Source organism: Saccharomycodes ludwigii, chromosome II (genome assembly GCF_020623625.1).
Source record: "Saccharomycodes ludwigii strain NBRC 1722 chromosome II, whole genome shotgun sequence".
NCBI classification, from domain to species: Eukaryota; Fungi; Ascomycota; class Saccharomycetes; order Saccharomycodales; family Saccharomycodaceae; genus Saccharomycodes; species Saccharomycodes ludwigii.
In genome coordinates, this window is record NC_060201.1 from 730704 (window position 1) to 750484 (window position 19781).

Below are 19781 nucleotides of genomic sequence, written 5' to 3' on the forward strand. Positions count from 1 at the left end.
TTATGCATATACTATCTGGTACATATCATAAACAAATAACTAATATATTTTGTACTGCTCTATTATACAATGTTTCTTTACCAAATGAATTATAAAAATGAATGCTTAAATTTAGTTGTTGTTTCTAATAATTATTAATAAGTATCTTTATAGGAAAACCCTGCAAAGACGGCTTGAAATGATTGACTAATAGGGGGAAGGTTTGTTCCAAAACAGAGGGTTCACTTTCTATTTTGATGTGTAGAATTTCGTCAGTGGCAATTGCAGCTTCTTGTTTTCGTTTTTTTTTTTTTTTTTTTTTTTGTATAAAACTGCACATTGTACGAAACGCCTTAAAAACCAACTTACAAACCAAATAATATATAGCTTAACATAATTATACTAACATATACCAAACAAACAAGTAAGAAAAACAAAGACAAACAAATTCAAAATATAAACATATGTCACTATTTAATTTCCCAACAGAAACAAAGCAGCAAATACGTACTTTTCGTACATCTACCTCAAGATCAGATAAGTTACAGCATCTAATAATTAAAATTGAGCCTAAACCATCGTATTCTATAGTAATCGATGACGGCAAAGACAACGATGATGACGATTGGGATGATATTTCTGATGCTCATTCTGAAGGATTAAATAATTTAAATGAATTACGTGAAATACTGCCAGATAATACACCCAGATTTATATTGTTATCCTATCCAATGACGAGTAAAGATGGCAGAAAATTAACTCCTTTGGTTTTATTGTATTGGAAACCTTCTACCGTAGTATCTAACGAATGGAAAATGTTATACGCCGGTTGTCTAGAAATGGTCAAAAGTGAATGTTCTCCTAACAAGTTCATTGAAGTCAGCAGTGGTTTAGAGGATGAAGAGGACGTGGAAGATTTAATCAATGCTATTGAGGCCTAGTATGTTATATGTGTGATTTCATGTATTTTCTTTTAGTGGATATGTTATTATTAATTTTTTAGGGTTTCTGATTTTTTTGAATGAACAAACAAGTCACTTTGTGACAAAAAACCGTACCTTATTTAAAAATTTGTAAAATCAAAAAAAAAATCAAAAAAAAAGAAAAAAAACATTTTGTAACTAAATAATCACCCAAACCCATACACCACATAATTTTATTTAGAAGAACAAAATAACGTTTCTTTTTATACTATTTATTTACTCTATTTTTGCTTTTTATTTCTAAGTTTTTTTTTTTCTTTTTTTTCTTGCATAAAATCAAATGGTTTGACAAATTAACTGTAAGCATCTTTTTTTTTTTCTTTTGTATATTTGTTCATTTGTTCCTTTTTTTTTCTCTAATAACTACACATTTTTCTTTAATTTTTTATTTTTCTTTCAAAAAGAGGAGAAACCAGTAAAAAAAAAAACCAAAGAATCAAATTAATTAGATAGTCAAAATGGGTCGTATGCACAGTTCCGTATGTTTATAGAATAATAAAAATACAATTGAAAAGTAATTTTTTACATTGCATATGAATATCATTATCGGGTCACATTTCCGGTATCCTTTAAACTTATATCCTTTTTCAAGTGATATGCTAAGACTGTTTCATATTTTTCTGTTCTATTAACTTTTGGATAGAAAGTATATGCACGTAGTCGTTAGATACTGTTATATGGAAAGTTTAATAAGGAATAAAGCTGGGTGATACCACAATAAATTACACTTAGAGAGAGGCGACTATGAGATATCTACTATATTTGCACTTTAATTGAACCAATCTGAAAAAAAAAATACTTTGTATAGCAAAGTACAACGTTTTTTTTTTTGAAGGTCGTTTAATTGGGCAATTAGTACATTTATTTTTTTATTGATACCGATCACCTTGAGTTAAAAGAGAATTGATGAAAAGGTAAGATTTCGGCTGAAGCGCAGTTATTAGTGTGTTTATTTTGAGTAGTATTACCTTTTACTAGCTAGTTTAATCCTATTTAACATTCACTGATAAGGATTCTGGATTTGTGTGGTTAAAACGGACAAATTATAATTGAAATATTTGTCTCTTTTTCCCACCCTTCGAAAAGTTCCCGATAATATATTTTAATAACAACTGCTTGAACAATCTGTTTAGGTGGTTTTATGAATATATTTAAAACTTTGTTACTAACATTAATCTATTTTTTTATTTGAATGATTTTTCTTTCTTTTTTTTGATATATGATGCCAATTTCATTTAAATAAAAAAAATTTTTTTTTTTACTACAGGGTAAGGGTATGTCCTCTTCTGCCATTCCATACTCTAGAAATGTTCCATCTTGGTTCAAATTGTCTTCTGACGCTGTTGTTGAACAAATCATCAAGTATGCTAGAAAGGGTTTGACTCCATCTCAAATTGGTGTTTTGTTGAGAGATGCTCACGGTGTTACTCAAGCCAAGATTATCACTGGTAACAAGATTTTAAGAATCTTGAAATCTAATGGTTTAGCCCCAGAAATTCCAGAAGATTTGTACTATTTGATTAAGAAGGCCGTTTCTGTCAGAAAGCATTTGGAAAGAAACAGAAAAGATAAGGATGCTAAATTTAGATTAATTTTGATTGAATCCAGAATCCACAGATTGGCTAGATACTACAGAACTGTTGCTGTTTTGCCACCAAACTGGAAATATGAATCTGCTACTGCTTCTGCTTTGGTTAACTAGAGTGTTTTAATGATTGTTGTATAAACTTTTTATATTTTTATAACTAATTAAAACTTTTTTTTTCCCAGATAAATTACAATTCTTTAACGCGCAATTGTCTTGATTTTTTTTTTTTATTTTATATTTTGCTTGTATGCTAATCTTCAAATGTGATTCATACCTGATGTTTATAACGTCTTGATAGTTGATTTTCCATTGTAATTTGGAAGTTTTTTTTTTTACGTTGAAGCTTTTTTTTTTTTTTTTTTTTTTTTTTCTTTTTTTAATTTATAGTTTTTAGTTTATAATTTTTATTTCTGTAGATGAAGATCTTGTAGAATAAAACAAGTGTGATCTTTTTACTCCTTGCGATAAAAAAAAAAATAATAATATTAATCAGTCTCGTTAAATGAGTGAACATTTCAGTCTATCGCCATCAATACACATATACAGGACCTTTATAAGGGATATCAAACTCTATATATTTTCAAACAGTCTACAAAATGAGCTAAAAAAGGTGATAAAAGTGAAAATACGGAATATTATCAAACAAAAAAAAGGCAACAAAATCTTTACTGAATTACATAATTTACAGTCAAATATTCGAAGTAGAAAACTAGATGAACTTAAAAGTTATCTATACTTACAAACAACAAAATCCATTGGGGAAAACAGATTTAACTTATCAAAAGATTTAACTGCCAATATCAATATTAATAATTCCAAATTCATATTGCAAAATCAAATTTACAATGAATATTTGAAAGACCAACGCCGTAAACTATTAATTCCTCCAGTCAGCTCAAATGAAATATTGACCAAAAAATTATTATGGCCATTAGCTATGCATGAACATTATTTAACGAAATTGCAAAATATAGAAAGAAAAATCAGGAATCCGCCCAAAACCTATTTAAGATATACGTCCACACATTTTGGAAAAATATGGTTTGTTATGAGTCCGCTAAATAAAAAGAAAAGACAAAGCCCTAAATTAACCAATTTTATAGTGAATGTAAAGAAAAATGGACAAAAATGGATAGATGAATGGGATTATTTGATTTCAGATGTTAATAAATGGACCGTAATGGAAGCATATTGGGAATCCATGCTTGGAAATTATGAGCACGATACTAAGTTGCATACATACCAATGGTTTGTTAAAGAAAGCTCGAAAATATTAGGTGCAAAGGAACATGAAATGTCATGGAAAAACCCGGAATATAAAACTCACGATGAGATACTTAATGACTGGATGACGCCGATCTTGGCTAATTTCATGCATTTGAACAAAAAATATGAAAGTTACAGAAATATGCTGATCAACTATAAAGAAAACAACGTTGCTACTGAGTTCAACTATTTTCAAGAAGAAACCATGAAAATGTACGAGAAAAGAAAAAAAAAATTCGATGAAATGCTGGAAACAGCTTTACCGCTGGTGAACCCCTATTCAAAGGAAAGAAACCTAGAAAGTGTATTAAAAAATTATCTATTTTTACCTAATAAGTGTTGAAAGATACACTTTGTATTTTAGCCATGCTTCTTTGAATACAGAAGCTCACACAGGCATAGACACACACACATATATATATATCTATTACTTATTTACCATATTGTATAGCGTAGTTTCAACGTGTTATGTATGTGTCCTGAATTTTTCCTATCAGCATACCCTTATTATCTATTAAAACGCTTTTTTTTTTTTTTTTTTTTTTTTTTAATATTATACAGAAAATCCTGATGTTATAGTTGTATCTTTGTTAATTCTATAGCACTACCTTCCCCTTCTTCATCTTTTTCCAAATCACCATAGAATTTAGGAGAGCCGTTTTCCACAATTTTAAAGTTATTCATCATATCAATAAGCTCTCCAGTATTTGTGTTCTCGAGATGTACATTTGACAAGTTATCAGCTAAAGACCTCATTTCTTCTTCACTGGTAATAAGTTCTTCTAATAACTTTATGTCGGTTGGCGATGATAGAGAAACAATGTTCTGTCCTAATATATGGTCACCTAGTCTTGAAAAAAGAGCATCTTCTGGTAACTGTGCCTTATAAAACTGGCTGCATTGGTAATGGGACTTACTGCAGTAATTGGTTAAATACCCGTATGGGTTTTTCAATTTATCTAAAATTTTATTTGTTTTCCCATACAAGTCTTTCTCTCTATTTGGTTTGCCACTGCATAGGGGATAGCCGCATTTATGATTTATATTGCGTTCGGCTATTAACTCAGAATATGACTGCTTATCGAATAATTTATATATTTTTTTTAAAGTGATATAATCATCTATATCCTCAGTAGACAAAATTAGTAATAGGTCTAGTGTTAAAGCTTCTGCTTCTCTTATACTGAGTTGCTTATGAGTTTCATATGGAGCTAAAATTTTGTTTTTGACGAATTCAAATGTGCACACCATCTAGTTCAATAGTTTTTCTTTAAATAACTTATCCTTAAATCGACTTTCTGAGTATTTTCCAATGACAATTTGTGCCTTTATTTGTGAATAAGAGGGTCGTTATTAGTATTTTTTTTTTTTTTTTTTTTTTTTTTTCCTTTTTTCTTTTAAATTAGAAAAGGCTTTCTATCTTCCCTTTTTTGCTTTCTGCTTTTTGTTGAAAATATTCAATGTTTTTAAAATGCATGGGTGTTTAAACCAGATAATAATTAAAGATTTGTCTAAAAAATAACAAATTAAAAAAAAAATTAAAATGAATTAATAAATATATTGTACATCGTTCTAGTCAGAATAATATCATCCATTTATGTAAAGATGAAATATATACACATAATTAGAAATACAAGGCAACATTACTACTTCCTTTTTCCAACTATAGTTTATAGACTTCTTCATCTGGTTGAAATACTTCAAAAAGTAATTTAGGATGGAACAGAAAACATCTTCCAAAAAAACTAGTCGTAAAATTCGTGATTTTGTACTGGATCAACTAGGAAATCCTGAGGCAATTCCTAGAAAATATAGTAATAGTACTAGTACTACCATACAAGTTGAGGACCAGGCAATTGCTGCTGCCGTTTCCAATGATGTGATAACTCCCGATCTAACAACACAACCACATACACAGAAAACTGAGCTTCAAATAAATAATGCGTTGAACACCAAATCATCGAAACTTACAACTTGTACTTCGTCTTCACAGGATCATAATAATAATAATAATAATAATAATAATAATAATAATAATAATAATAATAATAATGCAAATTTTGGTCTTGCATCTAGACCACTCGATCCGGAACTAGAACAATTATTGAATGTGGTTATATTACCTTTCCATTTGGAAAGATTAATGGGTTTCTCGTTATTGGCATGCTTTAACATGTTTTTATATTATTTCACCATGATTCAAATTAGATTTGGTTATCTAATATTTGAATTTATAAAGATACAGCTGAAAAATTGTTTGTCTTTACTCAAGAGAAATAAAAAAAGGTCCAATTTAAAACATATGAAAAGTTTAAAAAATACAATGCCTGATAATAACACAAGTGACATGAAAAAGAAAAAACAGAAAGATGAGGTTCGTCAGTTAATTCGATTTTTAGGCCTTTTCAAGATGGATTTCTTAATCCTTATAGAAATTATTATTGCTTCCACCACTTTAGTACATATTCTAGATCCTTCTAAAACATACCATAAGATTAAAGGTCAAAATGCTATAAAGTTATATGCTTTATTTGGGTTTTTAGAGATGGCTGATAAGATGTTGTCCACTATGGGACAAGACCTATTGTTGGCCATGTACAAGAAAACAACTTCATTGGGGCTATTATCGGGCTCAGGTGGCAATAGCACAAATGGTTCCAATAATTCTAGCGAAAACGGTACCACCACTGCTAATGCTTCTGCTACCAATATTATTCCTTCCAACGGTAATTTAAATAAGAACATACTTCAGAACTGTCCACCACCATCCTCTATAAAATTGTTCATATTATTGTTTATTATAAGATGCGTGTACTTAATAATTCACGCAACTGTACTGTCTTTCCAGACTGTGGCACTAAATGTTGCAGTAAATTCATATTCTAATTCTTTAGGAACACTACTGTTGTCGATGCAATTTAGTGAAATTAAAAGTAGCGTTTTCAAGAAATTCGATAAAGAAGGATTATTTCAGTTAAGCATGGCTGATATAGTGGAGAGATTTCAACTAATTACAATGCTAAGTATCATAACAATTAGAAATTTAACTACAACAACTGTTCCATTTGGTTCAGCCCCATTACCGCAATCTTGGATTTTAAAATTTTTTCCCTTCAACATCAAAAATAGTGGTGGCTTTATCATAGGTGCTCTTTGTGGTCCAATGATAAAGGTCATTGGTAGCGAATTTATAGTTGATTGGGTAAAACATAGTTATATTGGCCGATTTAACAAATTTAGACCATCTCTATATGATAAAGTTTTTACCAAAATTTTAGTGCAAGACTACCTGGACCATACAAATTTTAAACTACAAATAAGATTGGGTGTTCCGATTCAAGCACAAGTTATCTCCTTCTTGGTATTACTGCTTCCTAAATTGAAACAACTTTTAGAGAACGTACCGTTTTATATACGAGCCTCATGGATTTTAAGTATTTGGGTATTGGTTTTAATACTTAAATTTTTTTTACAATGGGGGTTAGATAAAATAGGGAAGAGTATTATCAATGGCAGTAATAACGTTTCTAAGAGAAGCACGTTGATATCTGATCATTCTGGACATACCGGTACCATGACTAATGGGACCAAGAACAAGAACAAGAACAAGAACAATAACACTGCTGGCAAAAGTAATAATAGCACTATTAATTCTACATCTCTATATTATGTTCCAGGTGAACTTAGTGGTGGTCAAGGTATTGTAGATGACAATATGCGCCAGGTTTTGTATGGTGATAATGTGATTCCCCCGAGTGTAAGCGAATTGAGAATAAGAAAGGACAGAAAAGATTCTAAGTCATTAGAGAAAGTTGAAAGGTACAAAATGTCATCTAAGAGGATATGGTGATTTCCCATTGTGTGATTATATGTTTGATCAATTTGAGGGTAGATTGCCAATTATATCGGTCTTAATTTTAAGTTTAATTTTTATATGAACTTGTTGTATGTTAATAGCGCTGGCTACCTTTTTTTACAAGTCTGCGGAGGTTTCTAAGCCTTTTTTTGAATTTTAAATTTAATTTTTAATAGTGTGGAACAAATTCCAGTGATATGAGAGACTCTCGCATGATTATTATTTTTATATCTTTTATCCTTTTCGATTTGAATATCAGCGATATTAAGAAAAACCCACCATATTTTGTTGTATATTTTTTATTCATTGCTTTTATTTCATATATAAACGACCTTTGTTTTTATTTTTATATTTCTTTTTATATTTCTTTTTGTATTTCCTTTTTTTTTTTTTCTTTTTTTCTTTTTTTCTTTTTTTCTTTTTTTTTTGATTATATCTCAGTTCCTTAAATCCAATTCTTTAGAGGAGAAAAAAAAAAAAGATATATATAACAAACAATACAACTATAGCTCCCGCATATATACGTTACTTCTTACCTTTATAAACAAAATATGTTTAGAAATGTTGTGACTTTAAAACAAGGGCTGAAAACCTTTTCCAGGTTATCCCAAAAAAGACAGAGTGTAAAATGTGCCAAACCTACATCATTAGTTTCGACAATTACTAGAAAGATTAACATCAATAATCCTTTTTCTCCTATCCGCCAATTTTCTCAAGCATTCAAAAGATCTATCACGACCACCACCACCACCGCTACTACTGGAAGTACGACCGCACCAGTTAAAAAAGTTTTAATTAATTCCAATAAATATGTTGGGTATTGGTTGGTTGGTACTAGTGGCCTAGTTTTTGGTATTGTAATTTTAGGTGGGTTAACAAGATTAACTGAATCAGGACTTTCCATTACTGAATGGAAGCCAGTTACTGGTGCTATTCCACCTTTAAATCAAAAACAGTGGGAAGAAGAATTTACTAAGTACAAGGAATCACCAGAATTTAAACAACTAAACTCCCACATTGATTTAGATGAGTTCAAATTTATTTTCTTTATGGAATGGGGCCACAGGCTATGGGGCCGTGGTATTGGATTAATTTTCATTTTACCCGCTATTTATTTTACAGCAACTAGGAAGACATCTTCTCACGTTAATCGTCGTTTACTGGGATTATGTGGATTGTTGGGATTACAAGGATTTGTTGGCTGGTGGATGGTCAAGTCTGGTCTAGACCAACAACAATTGGATGAGCGTAAATCTAAACCAACCGTTTCACAATATAGGTTAACCGCTCATTTGGGTGCTGCTTTTATCCTTTATATGGGTATGTTATGGACAGGTTGGGAGATTATTAGAGAATCCAAGTGGGTTAAAAACCCAGAAAATGCCTTGAAATTGTTTAAGCAGTTAGATAATCCTGCTTTGAAGCCATTGAGAAAAATGGCTTTGGGTATGGTTGTTTTAACCTTTATCACTGCTATGACTGGTGGTATGGTTGCTGGTTTAGATGCTGGTCTAATGTACAATACATTCCCACGTATGGGAGATGATTGGCTTCCAAGCAATCGTGAATTGCTAGATCCGTTTTATGCCAGAAAAGAAGACAAAAGCGATTTATTCTGGAGAAATATATTGGAGAATCCAACTACTGTCCAATTGAATCATAGGATTTTTGCTATAACAACTTTTTTTGCTGTTTTCGGTTTCCACATGTATGCCAGCCGTAACAAGCATATAATACCTCGTCATATCAATAGATCTATTCATCTCATGATGGGTATTGTAACTTTACAATTTGCCCTGGGTATTTCCACTTTAGTGTATATGGTGCCAATTTCCTTGGCTTCTGCTCACCAGGCTGGTGCTTTAGCATTATTGACTATCAGTTTATTATGTGCCTCTCAATTACGTCAACCAAGAATCCCTATGAGATTATTGATTGGTAATTTATACAAGAAACAAATATTGGAGCAACAACAACAACTAGCACGTGGTTCGAAAATCTTGAATGAGGTTTCCAAATTGGCCAAATAAGAAAAAAATAAGAAAAAAATAAAAAAAAAAGATATATATGTACAAATATATATATACATATATATATTAATTTCATAGTTTATTTATTGTTATCCTTTTATGTATAAACAGTTATCTAATTTTGTAAATAGAGATTTTTCAAAGTTTTATTTTTATTTTTTATCTTATAATATTTGAGAAATGTTGAGCAAAAAATATCACGTTTTTTTGACAAAAAAAAAATAATTCTTCCAAAGGATTTTTGCCTCTTGCAACTAATTTTATAACCTTTTTATTTGTTCTATTAAATATACATTCATATACATAGATACAAAAATAAACGAAAACTAAGTTACTTCTTATACAAAAAATGTCCATCACTGTTTCAAATGAAGTTAATAATATAACTTATGGTCCAATCGAAGTGACTGAAGATATGCTTTTAAGTGATCTAATTGCATTATTACAGTATGATGCTGAATTTGATCCCGAATCCGAAAATTTGGTTTTTAAAGATGAAATTATTGACATTAATTCCAAGGAATCCCAAACTTTAGAAAAGTTAGGATTAGTAATATCCCCAGAAGAACCAAACAGTAATGATACAACACTGCTATTGATTAGGGGGAAAGATTTAGATCCTGTCGAAAAATTAAGAATATCTTTAAAGAAGAACGAAAAGACACCAGCTATACTTAAAGAAGAAATTTTGTTAGATCCATATAAGTTTGACGAATTTTTAAAGTTCATTCAACTTACTAATAAGACTGGTCAACCGTTGGCCTCAATTTTACGCGATAACTCTAAATTAGAAGAATTTGCATACCAAAGAATTATTGATGAACAAATGGCTCATGCATTAGAATACACACCGGAGGTGTTTACACCAGTAACCATGTTATTTATTAATTTGGAAATCAATGGTCATCCAGTTAAAGCGTTTATTGACTCTGGTGCACAAACCACTATTATTTCTACCAAGTTGGCTAAAGAAACTAAATTGGATAGGTTGATTGATAAAAGATTTAAAGGTGAGGCCAGAGGTGTTGGTAAGGGTGAAATTTTGGGCAAAATTCATAGTGCAATGGTTAAAATTGAAAGTCAATTTGTTTCATGTGCATTTACTGTGTTGGATACCAATATGGATTTATTGTTAGGATTGGACATGTTAAGAAGGCATTTGGCAAATATTGATTTGGGCAGAAATGTTTTAAAGATTGCTGGTATTGAAACCCCGTTTTTAGGTGAAGCTGATATTCCGAAAACTGGATTATTTGCGCAAAATTCAAATCCAAACCCCTTGGAACAAGTGAAAGCGCCTCAATTCACTAAAATCCAAAACCCACCACAAGTAAAAAGACCAAAAATTGAAACAAGTGTCCTTGCAGCTGATAGGAATGATTCTCTTGCTTCGGATAAAAATGTCGAGACTGCCGAGACGACCAACACACATTCCTTTCCTGAAGAAACAATCAAGAACTTAGTGGCTTTAGGCTTTTCACGACAGCAAGTTATAGATGCTTTGAAAGCAACAAATGGAAATGCTGAATACGCAGCATCTCTATTATTCCAATAAATAGAAATATAAAACTTATATGTGTTTACTTATCTATTTTGTTATCTTTGTTTGTTTTTTTTTTTCCCCCCTTCCCCCTGTTTGTTTCTGCAATTTTTCTTTATACACTATAAAATTTCAACCGTCTAGGTCCGGCCCACCCTTCTCTTCTAGTGATCCATTCAACGTAATGTTCTTGATTCTTGTCCTTTGGGACAAACCCGTTTGCATTAAATTCCTCTATAAATTTTCTTTCATGAACATTTATATTCCCGCTAAACTGCAAAAACTCATTGAATATCGAAACACTACTCCAATATGACATTTTTCTTAAACATGCAATGGCTATAGAAGTTATGAGCTCACCATTAGAACAGTGTATATATATGGGGTAATTCTTTTTTATTAACAACACTTGAAGTATATCGTATATATCTTCATTTGTTAACGGTACTGATTTGTCTCTTCTTTTCACTTTCTTTAGTGCTTTCTTATTATCTTCTTCCTTTTTGCTTTTTTCCGCTTCTGTCTTATTTATGTTGCCATTACTTTCGATAGCACCGTCTTTGCTATTGCCTAGGATATTAGAAAATTCTGTGTCATTTGTTTGTTTTATCCTTTCTTTAACTTTTTTGTCCTTTTTGTCCTTCTTCTTATCTTTTGCGCCTTTACAAGGTATATGAACGCAATTAATATTATTATCTTTTACAAATTTGTATATTATCGGGTCATTTTCTTCGCTTAAAGGACCTGGTATTAAGGAAACTATTGTCTTGAGTTTTAATGCCTTTAAGAAGGGTAAATTGTGTTCTTTTGGATATGATCCTCTATAGAGTTTTGGTTGAACTTGTGCATATTTCAAAGGTACGACATATGATGACGAATTTGTCATTTGTTTGATTTGTAATGTGTATATTTATATAGCTTTGTAGATTTCTTTTTTCTTTTTTTCTCTTTTCCTTTTTCTTCTTTTCTCTTTTCCTTTTTGTGCAAAAGTTTATTATTGCTGTTACGCATTGGTCTCTTATTATACAAGTCGATTTCCAGACTATTTTTTTTCCTTGCGTGAATTATAAAATTTGGGAAATGTTTTTTTTTTCAAAAAAGAAAAATGCAATACCGAAACACCGGACAAAATACATTATCGGAACATTCCATTTTACGAAAATTGCTTCTCATCGTACAAAATGTAAATATGTAATGTCATTTTTTGTTCATTTTATTACCCTTTTTTTTTTTTTTAATATTGAAACCTCAATCTTATTTCAAATTATGAATAATAATATCCTATTAAAGCTCATCCTAACATCAGGAGCAAGCATCAACTTATTGAACAAGAGAACTGATTTTGGACAAAAAAAAAAAATATTATGGATTTCTTATACGAGACCCAAGAGATACCAATTGAAACTGTATCAACAACTGAACAAGAAACAGTACCAAAGAAAAAAAATAACGAAGAAAATAATGACAATCCTTTATTGAAAAATGTGAAACAGGATATTAAAACTGAACAAGCATTCAGTGATTTAGAACAAGCATTAGATCATGGTATCACTAAAACAACTAATTTCTTGTATAATCTCTGGAACAATGATCAAAAAGTTGAACTTAATAAGGATGCTATTACGAACACCAAGAATAAAGACCAAGAAGAACACAACAATACTATTAAAGACAAAGGTGATGAAACTGCTACGACCACAAACAAGGATGCAATAATAAATGAACAACTAACTCAGAGTCTTTTAGATGCTGTTGATACTAAGATAATGCAAGCTGAAAATTACATTCAAAGCAACGTTAGTGTCTTAAGCTCTGAGTTGTCTTCGAAATTTTCAAATCTAAAAATAGAAGATGTCAAGAAAAACATCATTTCCACTCATGAAAAAGTTACCAATTTGGCAAAACAAATCTCTGGAGACAATCAAGATACTGAAAACAAAAATAAAATAGCCATTGAAAACTTTTTAAAATCCAACGAGAACGCTAAACTTACAGAAACAATCCAAACATTGATTGATTCAATATTCAATACAGAAAGCCCAAATGATACAGAAGTTAAACAAATGCTATCAAAAGATCCATCTTGGATTCAATTATATGAGAAAGTTGTTCCCGCTAAGTTACCAAATGATGTATTTTGGAGCATATATGATGATAAAATACTTGCCGTTATTAAACAAAAGAAAATAAACATAGTTAAACAAAAAATGGAGAGCTCTAAAAATGTACCTTCTTGGGATGATGATGATGATGACGATGATGATAATGATGACGCCAACGTCGATGATGGAAACGACTCTATCTCCAATACTGCTGAAAATAAAAATTTAAATGACGATATTGTCATTGTGGAAAAAGATTTTGCTAGAGGTGATAATATGTATAGCAATTCCACAGATAAGGAAAATACCAAGGAAGGTGACAATGCAAATGATGATGATGATGATGATGATGATTGGGAGTGATAGGAAAAAGTTTTTTGTTCATTTTGCCTTCAATTTTTAATTTTTTTTTTTTTTTTTTTAACTTTTTTTTTATTTCTTCATTTCCTTATTTTACTAATAATTTTATGTTTAATACGTAGATTTTTGTCCTTACAATGCGGTTTTTGATTAATTAACCATTTAACTAATTAACTAATTAACTAATTTTTATTTTCATTATTGTCGCTATTTACTTTAGTTAAATTATATCCTTTAGATATAAATACAATAATCATTGGCTATATAACCTATGATAAAACAAAACGTATGCATTACTAGTAATACATTCATTTTCATTTTTGGCTTGTCTCCATGAAAGATCATCAAAGTAATACCACCCGTCATTCCTAGAATCATTTTTTTTATTAGCAACATTTATATTACTATTCGCAGCATCATTGTTGCCACTTAAATTTATGCCACTGCTCTTGCCCATATACATAGAATTCTTATCCTTTTTAACATAAGATGTATAGTGGCCACCGGACAAAGTACCTGAATGGGTAGCAACACCATATAAAGAGTATTTGAAAGGCGGAATTTGCCCTCTCAGTGGTAAATCTGACGGCCATTCACTTGTTTTTTTGACATCATCAACCCAATACGGAGTCAAGTCTAGGACTTGTGGATAATAAATGAAATCATTGTTTTTGTTCATCATATTATCGAATCTTTTCAAATGAATAATTAAATTCCTGGGTAATCTTGTAATAGTGATTTTTTTAGTGGAAGGTTGTTTCTTTTGACATTGTGGACAAAACCATTCTTCATCTCTATCCAAAGTCTCGATTTTAGTAAACTCGTAAAAACAATCTAAAATATTCAAGTTAACACCAGCACTCCGCCCAGTTCCATTGGTTTTCTTCGGGATAGGTATAGATAAAACAGAAAACGGTTGATATGTGGTAGAGGTTCTGAAACATTTTTGACATTGCAACCGTGAAGCATACTGTCCTTGGAATAGATCCACAATAACACTAAAATCTGTTGTCAAATATCTTTCCCATTCAATAGACGATGCTATTCTCATATTCAGTTTCTCTCTACTCAACTCCATTTCTTTGCTTAATTCTTTTAGTGGAGGATTAGCACCACATTGATTCAAATCTTCATGTAAACCATCCAAAAGAAATTGCGCAAATTCTTGACAGTCTTGTTGGTCTGTATTCCTAAAAATCTTGTTGATTGACCCGCATGCCAATTTAAATTGCCTTGGCACAACAGCCAACTTTACATCAGAGCATCTTGTCTTATTCTTAGTTAGTTGGCCTTCCCTATACATTGAATGCACCAATTGGGCAAAATATTTTGCTAAAACACCTTTACTACCTAACTTACTGTTCAAATTTACATAGTTTTTGTATGAATCATTTAAGAATATAAAACATAATTCTTTGGTACCCAGTAAGCATTGTAAAATACAATTCATGTAACACGAATTCCCCATATTTACTAAGCCAGTACAAAAATTCGTGTCAACGTAATAATTTGGTGTCAGTTTACGGTTATTCAGGCCAGATGGAACAGTAGTGGTGGGTGAATTACTTAGGTAACCTATGTTTGTTATCGTTCCTGTTGAGGGTGGTGTTACAGAAGCAACATCTGTGCTTTTTGGTATGGAAATTATATTTTTATTACTGATATTATTCATTTGAGAATATTGTGGTGCTATTGCAGGTATTGGCATTATAATATTATCAGAAGAGCCCGGAACTGTAGCTGATGTGGCTATAGTATTTATGGGTTGCAAATAGTTCCCAAAAGAAGATATCTGCGAGGAAGAAGGGCCACAAACAGCAGGCTTGAACATTTTACTCAGTGAAGATCTAGACAAAGGCGGTGCAGGAGGAGAAGGCGAAACAAATTTTTTTTTGGCCCCCAACTGCTCATCCAAAATAGGATTAGACAAGTTAGCCTGTAAAATATTTGTTGGGTCGGGATACTCAGCAACAGTTGCATTTGTTAGGGTATTAACATTCATACTAATGGGCGTGGTGCTGGTACTACTACTATTATGTGTACTACTACCTGTAAGTGATGGTTTTAAGTAATTAACAAACCTTTTAAAACTAGATGATCTTTTAAGTTTATTAGAGTTATTCAACAGTGGGCTTGGCTGTTGTTGTTGTTGTTGTTGTTGTTGTTGTTGCTGATGTTGAAGCTCTCGGATATTATCAAAGGGATAGTTACTAGTGCCATTTGAAAGTAATGGTGATTGAACCACAGGTGAATAGCTATCATTTGCGATTGATCCTGGTGTCGAAATAAGTTGAGAAGAAGAGAAAGAATCTCTATGTGGCAGTTTTGCGGTTGGAAACAATAGAGGTGACTGTAAATCTGTATGCTGCTTTATATGTTGTTTTGAGATATTATAGTATATTGAATCATTTGTACCGTTACTAACATGTTTAACAGCCTCCTCTTCTTTTGCCTTTGCACATCTTTTTAAGCCATAGACATTGGTCCAATTTTGGAAACCTTTATCCAGTTTCAAAATCTTACCTTTAGTTATTGGTTTACTGAATGATTTTTCCAAAAGTATGGTGTAAAGAACTTCTAACTGGGCATCAAAATAACTTTGTTGTTTTTTTAGATCAATAAAACGGTCTTCATCACTTCTATCTCCATCGTTAAACGTATCGTCTGAATCTTTTACATGGTAATCTTTCTCGCTTTCTTCACGGATTTGATTCTGCTTTTGTTTTGGTTCTTCTTCTTTACTTTTTACTTCCCCTTTCATGTCTTGTTGTTGTTGTTGTTGTTGTTCAGATACAAACCGGAAGTCCCCATTTTTATATAAAGTATGATTCATTAAATAGTAGTTGGTGTATAACACGATAAAGTCAAATGTTTCTCTTTTATTGAATAAATCTAATTCAGCTTTAGGCGCAGTAATCATTGATTTTTGAGCAATATCTAAATCCGTATAGTCCTCTTTAAAAGAAATTGGTTCGATACAGATCACATTCTCGGCCTTAATATGGTTAGCATTAAAGTCTATCCTTGGTCTAATATCAATCAACAAAACAGTTGTTTGCTGCATTAAATTATCCAATTCAGCAGGTTTAATTATTTCTCCATTAATATATCCTGCTGCCCTTTTTGTTTTGCATGACTTACTAGAGTTATTTATATCGTTTTGTTTCTTTTCACCACTATATCTTTTAATAAATCTTTTAATACTATTTATATTAGTATTCTGATCTAAAATTTTAACTAAAATATTGTAAATGTTTAGTAGTTCCTTATTTTTATTTTTATCCACATTTAACCTGCAGGCATGAAATTCTTCCATATTAGGTATTCTATTTAGTGCAGTCAAAAAAACAATTTTGTAATAAACATAGGCAGATTCATAATAGTTGACTAGTGTATTTAAGTCATCAGTATTATTACCTTCTTTTTTTAATTTATTATTTTTGTAAAATTCTTTAATATTTTTACATTCTGTATAGTATTTTTCCAAAGTTTCCATACAATCCTGAAGAACATTTTTTAAGTACTTTTTCTGTTGGAATCCATCTTCCATCTCAGATTGTTGTTTGTCTTCTAAAATAACTATTTCCGCTATATTAGTTAATTCTGTTATTGATTTACAGGTTATTTTATTAATATCGTTATCGACTGGTAGTTTAGCATTTGGATCGATTATTTCGTCTTCAACAATGCCTTTGGATTCATTGCCCCTGATAGTGGCGTTTTTAGTGTTAATATTTGGCTTGATATCAGCCATTAGAAAATTCTATTTTTACTTTTTAATATATATATATATATTTGGTATTTTTTAGTATTTTTCTTTTTTCCCTCTTCCTTTTTTATTAGTGGTTAATTATTGAAAAGTTTAAAGTATTGAGGAGGAAGATAACTGATGTGTGTTATTTTGAATAAATGGATTGTAAATTCTTGATTTATTTATTTACTTTTTTTTTTTTTTTTTTTTAATATACTTTTATGCTAAACATTTGTATCACATATATAATCATAATCTAGTAGAAATAACGTCAGGTACGTAATGTTGAAACATGTTACCAATGGAAAGAAAAGGAAAGGGGTGCCATTTGGCAATAATAACAAGATCTAATTTTTCAACACGTGAATTTTTTTATTTTTATCTTTATTTTTATTTTTATTTTTATTTTTATTTTTATTTTTTTGCGCCACCCAAATCCATACACCCACAGCTTTCCCAAAAACCCATCCTGCAACTTACTCCAAAGGCTCGTTCTAAAAAAGAAAAAAAAAAGCAAGCGCGGACAAGATCGGAATATCGATGGATCTCCGGACCACAAAAGACAAAAGTGTGCTCTACTCGCATGGCACAATGCATTAAAACTAAAACTTGTCAAAATGTTTATTCGAAATGCCACGTCAGCGCCACATTAAATAAGTACAAATAATATAATCAGATATATATATAAAAAAAAACCAATTTTTTTTTTTTTTTCCTTTTTTTTTTAAAAAAAAAACCTATACAAATGTTATATAAATATAAATAGCAAAAACCGTGAAGCATCCCTTTCCACTTACCTTTTACTTCTTTTTCCCACTCATGCTAATACCAAAAAAAAAAAAAAAAAAACTTTTCATAACCCATCGTCAGGTCTTTCTTGTTCCAATTCACCAGTTTTACCTCTTTTTTTTAGAACATCTATGTTTGGCCTTTTTGCATTGGTCTCATCGTTCAATTGTTCAAAATGTTCATTCTCATCAATCTCGACCTGATCGGTAGTCTCGCCCATGTTAAATTCATTCTTTGTCAAATTCCTTTTACTAGAAAAAGTATCTTTTGATGTAAATTTACTTTCCGAGACATTTGGAGATGGGCTTCTAACTTTTGTAGTACCGGAAACACCCCGCTTTACAGCCTGAAATCTAGAACAGGTGTATAATGTTGGTGTTACTTGTCTAAAGGTCAAAAGTTTAGTTTGTTGGATTGTTTGTCTAATCATTTCCTTTTTGCTTTTCTATTGTTAGAGTATCTGTGTTTATCTATTTATACACAGTAATGTGATAGTTAAAAGTTTTTACAAAAAAAAAAAGAGAAAAATCGAGTAGCAGTACCTCGATCTGTAAACAGTTTGACAATGAGAAAATTTATTAAATTCAAGAATTATTATATCTTATGCTATTTATATATCCTTTTTTTTTTTTTTTTTTTTTTTTTTTGTCCTTTTTCTTTTTCTTATTAATGTACTATATGATTTCATATGTATATGTATACATGTGTATTTTAATATACTAAACACTTAATATAAGCCCAAAAGTGTTATAGTATCCTACTTAGCATCCCTTAAAAAAATGAAAATACATTATTTAACATTACTTGAATAAAATCAATATGTGGGTATTTTTTTTTTTAATATTTAACAATATAAACAACTATGTACCCTTAAAAAAAAAATACATTAATATTGAAGGAGAATTATTGCTATGTCTATATATATTTATCTAAAAAGAATTAGTCACAAGCAACGTTCCACAAATTAGAAGATTTAGGAAGGGATTTTCCTGTAGTGACAGTAACTTTGATATAAGCCTCTTAAATTAACAGACTGTTTGTAAATAACAAGAATTGAAAAGGACCTATAAAGAATATGCTAAATGAACAGGGATAAAAGTTAATTGATTTATTATTAGTATGTGGTGATGACATACTTTCAAAAAATAAAATAAAAACAATAAGGGTATTAAAGGGTACAATGATTCATAATAACAGTATAAATAAACATAAGCAATAAAAAAAAAAAGGAGTGTATAGCATATTTGTTATTATTCATTTTTTACGTCAAAAGTGGAGATAATTCTCAAAATGGCAAGGAAAAAAAAAAAAAAAAAAAAAGGAAACAGCAACATTTCCCAGCCTTTATAAACATGGTCAATTATTACTGGTTTCCATGCTAATACATACAAATATATATCTTTATCATAACATTCAATCATTCGTCTTCAGTGAAAATCTTAATCATGACAATAACTTTATATCAATTAATCACACGGCTTAATATTCAGTATATAGTCATTATTTAACCGGGTTAATTATATATATAATTTTTATA

General features: G+C 30.5%; 11 protein-coding genes across 11 annotated transcripts; 7 read left to right on the forward strand and 4 right to left on the reverse strand.

Annotated features, from left to right (window-relative positions):
- Window positions 1-443: 443 nt before the first annotated feature.
- On the forward strand, window positions 444-920 carry AIM7 (Aim7p; the record flags this gene model as incomplete). The annotated part of the gene is made up of 1 exon (XM_046080437.1): window positions 444-920. The coding sequence occupies one exon, from the start codon at window positions 444-446 to the stop codon at window positions 918-920; it is 477 nt and encodes a 158-aa protein (XP_045935759.1).
- A 500-nt stretch (window positions 921-1420) lies between these two features.
- On the forward strand, window positions 1421-2664 carry RPS13 (40S ribosomal protein uS15; the record flags this gene model as incomplete). Its single annotated transcript, XM_046080438.1, has 2 exons — window positions 1421-1441; window positions 2230-2664. The coding sequence occupies 2 exons, from the start codon at window positions 1421-1423 to the stop codon at window positions 2662-2664; spliced, it is 456 nt and encodes a 151-aa protein (XP_045935760.1).
- Window positions 2665-3052: 388 nt separating this feature from the next.
- RRG1 (Rrg1p) lies at window positions 3053-4159 on the forward strand (the record flags this gene model as incomplete). The annotated part of the gene is made up of 1 exon (XM_046080439.1): window positions 3053-4159. One exon carries the CDS (start codon window positions 3053-3055, stop codon window positions 4157-4159), a length of 1107 nt encoding a protein of 368 aa, XP_045935761.1.
- Window positions 4160-4389: 230 nt separating this feature from the next.
- On the reverse strand, window positions 4390-5067 carry RTR1 (RNA polymerase II subunit B1 CTD phosphatase RTR1; the record flags this gene model as incomplete). Its single annotated transcript, XM_046080440.1, has 1 exon — window positions 4390-5067. The coding sequence occupies one exon, from the start codon at window positions 5065-5067 to the stop codon at window positions 4390-4392; it is 678 nt and encodes a 225-aa protein (XP_045935762.1).
- Window positions 5068-5533: 466 nt separating this feature from the next.
- EMP65 (Emp65p) lies at window positions 5534-7666 on the forward strand (the record flags this gene model as incomplete). Its single annotated transcript, XM_046080441.1, has 1 exon — window positions 5534-7666. One exon carries the CDS (start codon window positions 5534-5536, stop codon window positions 7664-7666), a length of 2133 nt encoding a protein of 710 aa, XP_045935763.1.
- A 557-nt stretch (window positions 7667-8223) lies between these two features.
- Window positions 8224-9702, forward strand: COX15 (Cox15p; the record flags this gene model as incomplete). Its single annotated transcript, XM_046080442.1, has 1 exon — window positions 8224-9702. One exon carries the CDS (start codon window positions 8224-8226, stop codon window positions 9700-9702), a length of 1479 nt encoding a protein of 492 aa, XP_045935764.1.
- A 349-nt stretch (window positions 9703-10051) lies between these two features.
- Window positions 10052-11257, forward strand: DDI1 (Ddi1p; the record flags this gene model as incomplete). The annotated part of the gene is made up of 1 exon (XM_046080443.1): window positions 10052-11257. The coding sequence occupies one exon, from the start codon at window positions 10052-10054 to the stop codon at window positions 11255-11257; it is 1206 nt and encodes a 401-aa protein (XP_045935765.1).
- Window positions 11258-11357: 100 nt separating this feature from the next.
- On the reverse strand, window positions 11358-12128 carry OCA6 (protein-tyrosine-phosphatase; the record flags this gene model as incomplete). Its single annotated transcript, XM_046080444.1, has 1 exon — window positions 11358-12128. One exon carries the CDS (start codon window positions 12126-12128, stop codon window positions 11358-11360), a length of 771 nt encoding a protein of 256 aa, XP_045935766.1.
- A 478-nt stretch (window positions 12129-12606) lies between these two features.
- Window positions 12607-13707, forward strand: DOS2 (Dos2p; the record flags this gene model as incomplete). The annotated part of the gene is made up of 1 exon (XM_046076850.1): window positions 12607-13707. One exon carries the CDS (start codon window positions 12607-12609, stop codon window positions 13705-13707), a length of 1101 nt encoding a protein of 366 aa, XP_045935767.1.
- A 250-nt stretch (window positions 13708-13957) lies between these two features.
- DOA4 (ubiquitin-specific protease DOA4) lies at window positions 13958-17458 on the reverse strand (the record flags this gene model as incomplete). Its single annotated transcript, XM_046080445.1, has 1 exon — window positions 13958-17458. The coding sequence occupies one exon, from the start codon at window positions 17456-17458 to the stop codon at window positions 13958-13960; it is 3501 nt and encodes a 1166-aa protein (XP_045935768.1).
- An 850-nt stretch (window positions 17459-18308) lies between these two features.
- FMP16 (Fmp16p) lies at window positions 18309-18674 on the reverse strand (the record flags this gene model as incomplete). The annotated part of the gene is made up of 1 exon (XM_046080446.1): window positions 18309-18674. One exon carries the CDS (start codon window positions 18672-18674, stop codon window positions 18309-18311), a length of 366 nt encoding a protein of 121 aa, XP_045935769.1.
- Between the last annotated feature and the right edge of the window lie 1107 nt (window positions 18675-19781).